Source organism: Otolemur garnettii, unplaced genomic scaffold (genome assembly GCF_000181295.1).
Source record: "Otolemur garnettii isolate 467f Iridium unplaced genomic scaffold, OtoGar3 scaffold00009, whole genome shotgun sequence".
Classification (NCBI taxonomy): domain Eukaryota; kingdom Metazoa; phylum Chordata; class Mammalia; order Primates; family Galagidae; genus Otolemur; species Otolemur garnettii.
Window position 1 is genome coordinate 7,291,792 of NW_003852404.1, and position 13,062 is coordinate 7,304,853.

Sequence of the window (13,062 nt, forward strand, 5' to 3'; positions counted from 1 at the left end):
TGTTTTGGCGGGTCTGGGCTGGGGATTCGAACCTGCCACCTTAGGTGTACGTGGCTGGTGCCTTAGCCGGTTGAGCTATAGGTGCCGAGCCTACATTAAGGATCTTAAGATGAGGGGATCATCCTGCCTTATCCAGATAGGCCCTAAATTCAATGACAAGTGTCCTTGGAAGAGAGGCAGAGGGAGATTTCACAGAGACGGGGAGGAGGCAGTGTGACCAGAGAGGCAGAGACTGGAGTGGTGCAGCCATAAGTCATGGAAACTGGAAGACGCAAGACCTGGTTCTTCTCCAGAGGCTCCACAGGGACTCTGTCCCTGCTGGCACCTGGATTCCAGACTGCTGTCCTCCAGCACTGGGACTGAATACATTTCTGTGGCTTTAAGTTAACTGTGGCAGTTTGCTATGCCATTCACAGGGAATGGACACAGGACCAGGGTTCACCCATCATAATTGTTTGTTTGCCTGTATATTATCTGGTGCCTCCACTTATGGGCTGTATTCTCATGAAAGCCAAAACCTCATTCGTCTTATTCATTTCTTCTGTATGCCCAGCGCCTGGCAGAACTTGGCATATGTTAGGTGCTTTTAAAACATTTGCCACATGGATGGATTTAATCAACCTCCCCGGTGGCTCTACATTATTTGTGAGGGTGCTATGGCTCAAACAAGCCATCCCAAGATTTTCCAGAGGGAAGGAGGCTCTGCCAGGTTGGTGCTGCAGGTCAGGGCAGAACAGACCACGAGGGGTTGCTGTCCTGCGGATGCTCACCTTTTGGTCATCTGTGCTACTGCTGGCAGCTTTCATTTTCAGAGTTATCTCCAGCTCAGGGTCAAGGGGCCATTTGGAGCAACCTGTGGGATTCTTCTTGGCTGGAGGGCTAGAGGCAACATCTATGATCACTCCTGGGGAAGCGTTGATGCTGAAGGACGTGCAGTCATCAGGGGCAGAGCTGTGGAGGAGACAGACTGACCCAGTGAGGAAGAGCCTGGCCCCCCAATGCTCTCCTCAGCACTCCTCCTTTCCCAGTAGGTGTAAACACCAGATGGCACCCAGTGCTTGCTCTGACCATGGGGAGTAAACACAGTGAGGTCGTCAGAAGGGAAACAGAAAGAGAGCCCCCTGACCTGGAGGGCATACACTTCAACTAGAAAAACAGCAGGGGATTGTGCACACCAAATACACACGTGGAGGTGTGAATAGAGTGATGTGCACACCCAGCGGTTTCCACTACACCCATCTGCATACACAGAATTGTGCACATATAAAAACCTCACAGACTTCTGCTTCTGGAATGATAGTAGACCAGATCCTCTGAAGGACTTTCCTCTTATGAAATAGCTGGATCAACGATAACAGACACTTTTTAAAGCATTGCTGAGCTTATGAGAAGTAAGGTGAATCCTCAAGGACTAGCCTTCTCTGCATGTAACTTACACACAAAAACAAGCACACACAGTGGTTAAAATGAAGAACACCAAAGACAAAGAGAAGATCTTAAAAGCATCCAGAAAAAAAATGTCAGATTACCTATCCAGGAGAAACAATTAGATTGAAAACAGATTTTTTACTAGTAATCACAAAATCCAGAGGACAGTTGAATAATATTTTCATCGTATTTTGAAAAAATAACTATTAACCTAGAATTGTACACACCCCCCCACCGGAGATTTTTTTCAGATGAACAAAAATTTATCATTTAAAATCCAGAGGTTATTTTTTTTCTTTTTTTGAGACAGAATCTCACTCTGTTGCCCAAGATAGAGTGCCATGGCATCAGCCTAACTCACAGCAACTTTAGACTCTTGGTTTAAATGATCCTCCTGCCTCCTGAGTAGCTTAGACTACAGGTGCCTGTCACAAACGCCTGGCTAATTTTTCTATTTTTATAGACACAGGGTCTCGTTCTTGCTCCAGCTGGTCTCAGACTCTGGGCTCAAGTGATCTGCCTGCAGTAGGCTTGGAGAACAAGCCTAGCACCTCAGGGATGACTAAGAAATTGTTTGAGGATCTGGGCGGGGCCAACATTTTTTCACACTGGGGCAGAAAGGAAGGTCCACCTCCTGTAGCTGGTGCAGGTTAAAGCTCCTGTTTTGGACTATTACCATCCCCACATCTTTCCCAGGTTCTTCTTTTGGTCTTTAGCTGCCAGTTACTCTATTTTCCCCCAAGCTTCTGCTCACACAGCCCCTGATGCACAGGAATCTACCTGTGACAACAGGAGGTGTCTGAAAATTTTTTAAAAATCAAAAAGAAATAAATTAAAAAGACAAATAGGCTCGGTGTCCATAGCACAGTGGTTAGGGCGCCAGCCACATACATCGAGGCTGGTAGGTTCGAACCTGGCCGGGGCCTGCTAAATAACAATGATAATTACAACAAAAAAATAGCTGGGAGTTGTGGCAGACACCTGTATTCCTAGCTACTCGGGAGGCTGAGGCAAGATAATCACTTAAGCCCAAGAGTTTGAGGTTGCCGTGAGCTGTAATGCCACGGCACTCTACCAAGGGCGACATAGTGAGATTCAGTCTCAAAAATAAATAAATAAGAAGAAGACCAACAGACTTTTAAAAGGTAGCTAGTGGGATAAGGAGAAAAAAATTCACTTACATTTCTATATACCAGCAATAAATAGTTAGAAAATACACACTTTTTTTTTGAGACAGAGTCGCACTCTGTTGCCCTGAGTAGAGTGCCATGGCATCATGATAGCTCACAGCAACGTCAAACTCCTGGGTTTGAGCAATCCTCTTCCCTTAACCTTCTGAGTAGCTGGAACTATAGGTGCCTGCCACAATATCCAGGTAGTTTTTCTATTTTTAGTAGAGACAAGGTCTGGCTCTTGTTCAGGCTGGTCTTGAACTTTTGAGCTCAAGCAATCCATCTGCCTCAGCCTCCCAGAATGCTAGGATTATAGGCATGAGCCCCTGTGCCCAGCCAGAAAATACAATTTTTCAAAACTTAAAATTTACAGTAGGAAAGAAAACACTGTAGAGTACCTAAGATAAATCTAATGAAAGATATGTAAGACTTTAATGGAAAAAAATGATCAGACTTTATTGAGAGCCACCAAAGGAGACCCAAATAAATAGACAGAAATATCATATATGTGATTAGGAAGGCTTATGGTCATGATGATATGAATCCTCTCCAAATAGAGGTATATATTCAATAGAAGGCCAGAGTTTGTTGTGGAAACTTAACGAGTTGATTTAAAAATTTACATAGAAAACCAATGGGCTAAGACAGTCAAGGTAGTCAAAGAGTGAGGCACTCTACCAGCTATGACTTGTTATAGAGCTAGGAAATTAAAATGAATTGTAATGACCTGAGTCAAGACAAGGAAGAATGCAACTTAAAAGTAATCCCACTTGATCTATGAGAAAATGGTCTTGCAGGCTTGGTGCCCGTAGCACAGTGGTTATGGCACCAGTCACATACATCAAGGGTGATGGGTTTGAACCCAGCCTGGGCCAGCTAAACAACCATGACAACTGCAACAACAACAATAAAAGTAATAGCCAGGTGTTGTGACAAGCACCTGTAGTCCCAGCTACTTGGGAGGCTGAGGCAGGAGAATCACTTAAGCCCAAGAGTTGGAGGTTGCTGTGAGCTGTGTCCCCACGGCACTCTACCAAGGGTGACAGAGTGAGACTCTGTCTCAAAAAAGAAAATGGTCTTGCAGACACCAGGAGATGGAGATAGTGGAGACTATATCATAAATGCTGGGATAATTGCTCATCTATATGAAAAATGATTAAATTCCATTAAAAAAAAGAAAGAATTAGATTGATCCCTGCCTCACACCATACACAAAAATCAGCTCTGGGCAGATAAAGATGGAACTTTGACTATTTTAAAAAGAATATGCAGGAGAACATCTGTATGCTCTTTCTAAAACAAGACACAAAACCAGTAAACATGAAGGAAAAGCATAAAAAATTCAACTGGATGAAAATAAATAACTTCTGTTCATCAGAAGACACTGTCAAGTAAAAAGCCAATCACAACCTAAGGAGAAAATACATTCAGAACACAAAGCTAACAAAGGCTTAGTATGCCCTTGGGTGGCACCTTCCCCAGTCAAGCCTTAACATGAATATAGTTCCATTGGTACCTTGGTTGTGAGAGATCTTGGGGCAGAGACATGGCTAAGCCATACTGGATTTCTGGCCCATAGAAACCATGAAATAATAAATGTTATTATTGTAAGCTACCAAATTTTGAGGCAGTTTGTTACATAACAAAAGATAACTGATATAGTATACAAAAAGAAAAAAGAAAGGGGAAGGAGGAGTGGGGGAAAGAGAGAAAAAGAGAAAGAGAAAGAAGGGTGTGAGGTGGCTTACACTTGTGATCCTAGCACTCTGGGAGGCTGAGGTGGGAGGATCGCTTGAACCGGGGAATCGGAGGTTGCCATGAGCTAAGCTGATGCCGTGAGACTCTACCCTGGGGCAACAGAGTGAGACTCTGTTTGGAAAAAAAAAAAGAAAAGAAAAGGAGAATTCTTCTTATCCTGATTTTATTTTGTTCACTGTTTGCCCTGGCTTGGGCCTTTATTTTGCTCGCATGAAGATGATTTCAAACTCTTAAGTCACAGTGGTCATTTAGAGAGAAGCCTTTATTCTGCTCCCAGCATCGCCCAGGTCCTTTTCCTATGTTAACTCATTTGGTTCTTACCACCACCCTGTAAGGTAGGTACTTGCATCATCTCCATTTTACAGATGAGAAAACTGAGGCACCAGGCAGTTTCAGAGAAGAGTCGGAGGAGATGTGATGATGGAAGAGACTGGGGCTGGAAGGGGCCACCAGCCAAGGATTGCAGGTGACCTCTGAAAACTGTAAAAGGCAAGAAATGCACTCTCCACTAGGGCCGCTTTGGGTTAAACTCATTTTTGGACTTCTGATCTCCAGAACTGTGGGGTAATAAATCTGTGCTGTTTGAAGGCATTACGTTTGTGACAGCAGCAACGGGAAGTGAATATACTCTCATCTCTGTGTCATTTTCTTAAGTTCAGGTCAAACCCTGCTCTCCCAGATGACTGGGGTCTGGAAAAGTGGCAGGTAGTCAAAAAAACACTGGAACCAAAATCAGTGTCCTCGTAAGAGAAAAGAAAAAGCAGGTAACATGTTCTAGTGGAGTAAAAAAAAAAAAAAGTCCAAATAATAGTGTTTGCCTTACCACTAGCATATGAGCAGTCAAAGATGAAAATATAAATGTTTATTCCCAGATCAAACAGAAGGAGTCACTGGGCAGTTTCATGATGACGTTAGTTCTTAATCAGTAGACACATACTCCCCCCTCCCTCCATTTAGGAAGTCAGCATTAAAGTTTCACCCTCAATGACGTTTCAGCCTTGGCACTTCCTCCCCCAATCCTGATGGTATTGCTCAAGTTGGCTTTCAAATGCCTGCAGCAGGTGACCAGCTAGTCACCTTTCCCAGTGTGGCCATCAGCATCTGTTTTCACCACTCCTGTGGGTGGTGTGTTGTTTTTATTCTACAGATGAGGCTCAGAGAGGCAGGGTGACTTACCCAGATCCGGGGCTGCTAATGGTGGGTCAGGGTCTGCTGACAGTCTGGCCTGATGCCGTTGCCACCACACTGTGGCTGCATCGTTCTCTGCATTTGCCACCTCCTGTGTATCTGGCACTCTTAAAGACCCGCAGTTCTCAAAGTATAATCCTCAGAACAGTATTATCAGCCCCCCTCCCCCGGAATTTTCTAGATCTTCAGATTCTCAGGCTTCACTCAGACCTACGGAATTGAAAACTCCAGGCCTGGGGCTCAGCCACTGCGTTTTAACACGCTTTCCAGATGACCCTAATGCACCCTCAAGTGTGGGAACCACTTCCACAGAAGATCCTGATCTGTGTGTGTCAAGTGACCCTGACTTTGAGTAGAATCTGAAGGAACCATGAGTGATGCACAGGGCAGGATAAATAAAGCATTAAGCTGGTGGTGTGTGTTATCGTTGTTATTTTCTCAAGAGGAAAAGCCACAGAAGTGGGTGGAATCATTCCAGGATCTGCTGGCTTGCTGAGCTAGAGGCAACACCTAAGTTTCTTACTTGAGAGATTAAGAGGTGACAGAGCTGGAAGGTAGCAGGGTAGAGTGTCCAGGTCAGCAGAAGGTGGGGTGGATACAGTGGACAATAGGGAGCTAGGGTAGGTTCTGGAGGGAGGGAGCAGCACAATCACAGTGATGTCAAGGGAAGAAGAGGTTCAGAACTGCATGGACAAAGCTTGGAATGGAGAGATGGGAGGTGAGGAGGTGGTCTCGAAATTCCCTTGAATAATTTAGGGCTATCTAGGGAAGTCCTAGGAGTCACAGGAAAGGGGAAAGTTGAGGTCTTGATTGGAGAGCTGAGAAGACAGAGACACAAGAAATAGACCCAGATTTAAACTTTGTTCCCACCACTCAGAATCTGAGGAACGCTGAGCAGCAAACCATGGTGTCCCACGATAGTCACGGTGCCATTTATTATTCACGCCGACCTAACCACATTGTTGCAACCCCCTCAACCCCGGGTATCTCCATGATGACTCTGGATCAGGCACATTTCTCCTACAAAGAAACCGAGGCTGGAGCGCATGCGCACACTGACAGTTGCGTGCCCATTAACGGTAATACAGTGGGGCAGACACCATGGAACAGACAAGCATGCCGGGGCTCTCAGCAATGGTGACACTGGTATTCCGACCAGAGCTCTGCTTGTGCCCAACACCCTGCTAAAATGCACCACCCCACCCATAACCTTAACCCTAACCCCTCGTCCCAAGTCGGGAGGGAGGCAGGGCAGGGGCATTACTGGGCAAGCAGGAAAGCGGAGAGGGCAGGCTGTCCCCAGGGTGAGGAAAACGCAGGTAGTCAGGCCATCCCAGTGGAGGCAGCCCTAGGATGGGGCAAGAGAGAGGAGGGGTCAGGGAGCCACCCAGGCCCAGGTGACAGGTGCTGCCCCAAGAGCTGTGAGGTCACCCAGGGTGGGGACTGAGAGTTAGGGGAGGGGTCCCTAAATGGGAAACCAGCTTGTGAGCCAGGATTTTCACTTTGGCAATGAAAGGAAGAATTCCTCCTTCATATGTTGTCAGGGAAGATTCCTCTTTCATACGTTGTCAGGGAAGATGTGGGCTAAGGGTGTGGCCCCCGGAGACAGATCATGCCCTAGTGGCCTGACATGGGGAGGTGAGTTTGGTAATGGCTGAGGTCAGGACGACCAAATGTTTTCTGTATATGTTTCCTCTCTCTCTTTCTCTTGTGTCCTTCTCCGTCTCTTGTTGAAAAATCGAGATAACTGAGTGCTTAGAATGTGCCAGGCACTATAGCACAAAGATGAACAAGACCCTTCCTGTGCTCAATTTTCTTTCATTCATTCATTCAATAAACACATAAAGAGCACCTGCTATACTTACTATGTGGCAGGCACCATCCTTAAAACACACTCTTATCGGTTCATTCAATTACTCAGCACACACTCACTCACCTCCCACTATGTGCTGCGGACAAAGGTGGGCCGGAGAAGCTGGAGGGTCTGGGGTCCTGTTGTGGGCTCCCCCAAGTCCTCCTTGATAAGGACATTACATTTGCCAAACTCAAATAGTGGGTGTCCGAGTCCCCTAAGCTCACATGGTGGTTTTCCAACCTTCTCCTGGCCTGGCCCCTATGCAGACTGGGGTCGGCGGGCAGGATGCTGGGTTGCTATTCCCCTGGCGGGGGGGAGCACAGACCTGGCTGGGCCTGTGCCCTGACTCACGGGGTCAGGGAGGTTGCCAGGGTCAGCATGAACTCCCACTGTACCACACAGCACAGAGGCCCTCCTGTCTACACCAGCCGGCTGGGCTACAGCACCTGCTTGAGGTTTGCACTCAGGTATCACCAGCCGGTCTGAGCGGTTTTCCATCAGGTGCTGTCCTGCAGGCTTGAGGCTCAGCTGCCCACAGGAAAACTCCCCCAGGCCAGCCCGGAGCAGCCTCTAAGAGATGGAGAGGGGCAATGACCTTGGGCGACTTCTGACAGGCTGTGAGACCTTGGCCTCGCCGCTGACCCTCCCCGGGTCTCAGTTTCCTCCTCTGTAAGATGAGACTAATGTTTACATGCTTCCTAGGTGGTTCAAGGGCTGCCATGTGGCTAAGTGCTCAGTGTGGAGTGGCCGATAATAATAACAACGATGAGTGAGAGCCAGCTTGGCCTGCGCCCAGGGCAGAGTTCCCGGCCCAGGGATTCCCGGCAGCACCAGCTCCTTTCTGCTGGGTGCCTCTGTTTATCATACACCTCCCTGGTCAAACCGAAACTTTTTTTTTTTTTTTTTGGAGACAGAGCCTCAAGCTGTCCCCCTGGGTAGAGTGCCGTGGCATTACAGCTCACAGCAACCTCCAACTCCTGGGCTCAAGCGAGTCTCCTGCCTCCACCTCCCAAGTAGCTGGGACCACAGGCACCCGCCACAACGCCCGGCTATTTTTTGGTTGCAGCCGTCATTGTTGTTTGGAAGGTCCGGGCTGGGGATTTGAACCCGCCACCTTAGGTGTACGTGGCTGGCGCCTTAGCCGGTTGAGCTATAGGCGCCGAGCCAAGTCAAACCGAAACTTAAAGAAAGGCCCTTGTTTCTTTGCCAGAGCCGGGAGGCTCTCTCTCTGGGCTGGGTGTGCGCTGTTTTCCTGCCTTCTCTCAAAGCCTCAGCATGAGCCAGGCCTCCCCATCCCCCTGGGCACCATGGCCAGAGGATGGGGACAGGGGAGGGCCATGCCGTGTGTTTAGTACAACAGGAAAATGAATATGGGGCTCAAAGAACAATGGTGGGACCAAGGCTTGGGGCCAAGGAGCACATGGCCCCCGGATTGAGGTGCTAAGTCGGCCTCGGCTCCTTCTGCCCTGGGTGGCTTCCTTGACGGGTGGGGGAAGGGCACACACAGGTGGCTCTGCCACCTTTATAGCCACTGTTTCGAGGCCTCACAGCCACCCTCTCTGCCAGGTGGGGAAACTGAGGCTCAGAAAGGCAGTGAAGTGGCACTCCTGGGGTTCAGTCCTCGGATACGTGTGCTTTTTCCCAGATGTTCTCAGCTACTAAGCAAAGAACTTTTATAAACATCTGGGGATTTTTGCCATGTGTGTGTGTAGCCCCAGGTGTGTGTTATCATAAGATAATCCACAGCTGAATGTTCTTGTAATCGCCAATACCCTCTATAGAGCCAGCACCGGGAACTCCAGTGCTCAGTGCAGGGTGGCTGATAATAACAACAAAGGTGTTATTGTTATTGTTATTACACCATCTTTCTAGCTCCAGTATCCAACATCATCACCTTATCTACGACCCCAGGACAGCACTCAGGGTCTGCAGCACTCCCACACACTGGCTCATGTGTCCTTACCGCAGAGGGGACCTCTCTTAGTGGCTGCCCAATGTGCATTATGTAATTTAACCTTTGCTACGACCTAATGCAGGGTGTTATTTTCCCATTTTACAGATGAGTAAGCCGAGGCTCAGAGATACTAACACATTTGTCCATGCTCTCTGCTGTCACACCAAGTGGTTCAGAAGGAGACCCTGGAAGGAAGAGGATACCCCATTGATGGCAGCTTTAGAATGCCCCCTGCCCTGTGCAATTAGCAACTCCTGGATCCCACCCATCCATTCCAGGCTTTTTCTAAATCCTTTGGGTGCTGAATGAACCCTGCCCACCAGGGAGCAGTGCCTAGTGCAGGTCAGCCAACCCAAGTTCCGTGGAGGAGGTAGATAGGTTTAGGGTCAGACAGTCCTGGGTTCAAATCTCCTGTCTTTGACACCTTTAATCTATGTGACCTTGGGTAGGTGTTTTTACCGCCAAAAGCCTCAGTTTGCTTGTCTCTAAAGAGGGCGTGGTAGTGTTTATCTTGAAAGATTTCAGCAAGGATTAGAAATTATGGACAAAATGGGCCTGGCACAAAACAACTGCCTCCCTGACCTAAGTCAGAATGTCCCAGAAAGTCCTTGACAGGTTTTAATATTCATCTCAGGTCAGTACAATTTTGTTTGAATGTAATCTACATATTTCGCAAGGAAATTTACAAACTCAGAATGAAAGTCCCAAGCAGAGTTTTTGACAGCAGCTCTGAAATTGGCATCCGCAGCCCTGTAATCTGTTTCTGACTGGATGACCTTATCTGTCTAACCCCTAGGGTCCCTAAGCCTGGGCACAGAGGGCACAGCTTGAGCAAAGGTACAAAGGCCTACATGTACTTGGGGGTGGGGGGTGTCAAGTAAGTAGAGGAGGAGGGAGTGGCCATCCACCTACTGTTCAGGAAAAGGGTGATGGCTACATAAGGGGTGGGAGGGAGGTGCTGGCTGGGGCTGCAGCAAGGACAGCCAGGAAGTGACAGGAAGAGATGATGGAGAGAGGAGGGTCTGGCACCAGGCTGCCTGGTTTGAGGTCTGGTACTCTCACTAACTAGCTGTGTGGCTTCAGGTGGTTTGCTTAACCTCATGGAGCCTCAGTTTTCCCTTCTATAAAATGGGAACAACAGCATCACCTGCCTCATAAGGCTGTTAAATGTAGGATGATATGAATTTTAGCCACCATGAGAACATCTTGGCCCCAGGAGGACAGTGCTCAATATCTGGCTGGAGAAGGTGGAAAGAAGGATTTTGAGGTGCCTGTGAGCTTGGAGCCCCTATCCTTTCCAGGAGAAGTGGGCAGAGCCTTCCTCCTGGCCCAGCCCTAGCCAGCTCCCCACCCACCACTCTGAGGTCAGAACAAGCACCTGTGACCTTCATCCACCATCCTCGTCGCTGAGTAGGTGGTAGCCTGGGCATGCTGAGAGGGCCCCTGGGCTAGCTCCGGCCCTTTCCATTTCCTCCTTACTTACCAGCAAGAAGCTCATGCTCAGAGGAGTCAGGGGCCTCCAATGATGCCAAGCTTTCTCTTTTTCCATTGCCACTCAACTTTTTAGTCTTGTACTTCACCCTGTTGTCCTGGAAGACCACCCCAATATTTATGGCTATTCTCTGGCTGCTTCCGTTCAAGTGACTTTCTTTCTTTCTCTCTCTCTTTCTCTCTCTTTCTTTCCTTCCTTCCTTCCTTCCTTCCTTCCTTCCTTCCTTTTTCTTTCTTTTTTCCTGAGACAGTCTCAAGCTGTTGCTCTCGGTAGAGTACCATGCCATCATAGCTTGCAGCAACCTCCAACTCTTGGGCTCAAGTGATCCTCTTGCCTCAGTTTTTCTATTTTTAGTAGAGACAGGGTCTCTCTTTTGCTCAGGCTGGTCTTGAACTTGTGAGCTCAAGCAATCCACCTATCTCAGCCTCCCAGAGTACTAGAATTATAGGCATGAGCCACCACACCTGGCTGAGCAAGTGACATTCTCAAGGAAATGTCTCAGATACTCCTGTGGGCATCATTCCAGGACCACTGAGGCCCATCCTGGGATAGGGGAGGCAGGAGCAGCCACTGCTATTACTGACAACAATGACAGCAACAACCACACGCCCTCCCTGAGGAGTTCCTCAACTGTCTTATTTAACTCAGAGCTTGCCACAGGGCTTAGCGCGCAGTAGGTACTCACTGGTATTTGTTGAATGGATGGGTGAATGTACCAGGGATAGGCCCACTGTGCTAAGGACTGAGCTAATATTTTCACATTCCATTCCTATAACAACCTTATGATGTGAGTATTATCCCCATTTCACAGAGAAGGAAACTGAGGCTTAGTTGCTCAAGGATGTGTTAGGCCACAGGGCAGTAAGGAGGCCCTAAAAAAAAAAAAAACAATGAAAACATTCTACCCGCATATCAGACTCTTGCACCTGGAGGCAACACCCTACTCCCTCCCTACTGCCTCATACCCGTGCTAAAAATAACCGTCGCAAAAAGTCCCCAGAGCAAAACTGCCCAGCAACCCTGCAAGTTATAAATTCCCCAATCACCAACCACCTCAGACCCTAACGCCCCCTCACCCCCCCTGCATGTAGTTTTTCGCTTAAAAGCAGTTTGTAACAGCCTCTCGGGGTTCCTTCCCCTTGTGGCTGAGGAACCCTGACGCGCCAGCAATAAACCTGCCTCTTGCTTTTTGCATCGATTCGTGATTGTGAGTGGTCTTTGGGTAGGCGACCCCCGGGGTGGGCACAACAGATGCCCAGCTAGCTAACAGCAGGGCCAAGTTTCCCACCTCAGTCTCTCTAGTGCCAGAGCCCATCTTGTCACCCCAACACTATTACGCCCCACCAAGGGATGCCTGGCTAAGAGGTATGGAGTAACAAACTATGGCTCAGGAAGCCCAGGCTCTAGCCTTGCTCCTAGGGCACATTTACTGGGTGACCTTGAGTAAGTCACAGACCCTCTCTGTGCTTCTGTTGCCTTAATGACCAAAGGAAGACATCTTGTCTGCCCCATAATAATGTATTTGTGGTGAGGTCCTGGGGAACCTGTACTTGTACATGGCAAAAAACCACTACTGTGAGTCTGGCACCTCCCAGGGCTGCTGGGGTCTCATCTCTCCAGCTGTTCCCTTGGCAGTGGCTGAGAGGTTGGAATCAGCGCCAACCATGTGCTCCTGTACCAGCAGAACCAGTTCATCCAATATCACCTGACCTGCCCCCCAACCTCCAGAAAGTTCCCCTCTTACCTACAGACATCGAGCTGAGTCAAGGTACCCAGCACACACACAGCACGGGTGGGCCACTCTGGGGCCACACGGATCACTGTCCCCTGGGCCATCATCCAGCCAGCTCGTCCCTCTGGCTGTAGGAAGCCCCTGGGCTGGCTGCTTTATACCGCCCAGCAGAGGCCATGAGTCAGCACCTGCGGTCTGGGGCCCAGCAGCTCAGTCCTCCCCACTAAGGTCCGGGCGTGGGCTCTCAGCCCCTCCTCTGCCCTGGATCTGCCCCTTGGACTCCCAGATGTCACCGTTGATGATACCAGCACTAGTGACAAGCTGGCTCTATAACTTTCCTGGGAAGGGGCAGTGGGAGTGGATCCTAGTCCTCATGGGAAAAGCCCCATCTCTCCTGGTGGCTGTGACATGAAGATCTACCCAGCCTCTGGCTTGGTGTCTGTGGCTCAAGCGGCTAAGGCGCCAGCCACATACACCTAAACT

The 13,062-nt window shown here is 48.8% G+C and overlaps 1 protein-coding gene across 1 annotated transcript in view; it reads right to left on the minus strand.

The window, feature by feature from the left end:
* The window catches only part of PADI4 (peptidyl arginine deiminase 4), a 35,313-nt gene extending 22,608 nt beyond the window's left edge, over nucleotides 1–12,705 (minus strand). Inside the window, exons 1-2 of the mRNA XM_003783859.2 lie at nucleotides 12,592–12,705; nucleotides 771–951 (exon numbers count right to left, since the gene is read on the minus strand). Coding sequence (XP_003783907.1) covers nucleotides 771–951; nucleotides 12,592–12,686 — 276 coding nt within the window. The 5' untranslated portion in view covers nucleotides 12,687–12,705. The remainder of the gene's footprint in view (nucleotides 1–770; nucleotides 952–12,591) is intronic.
* Nucleotides 12,706–13,062: the final 357 nt, after the last annotated feature.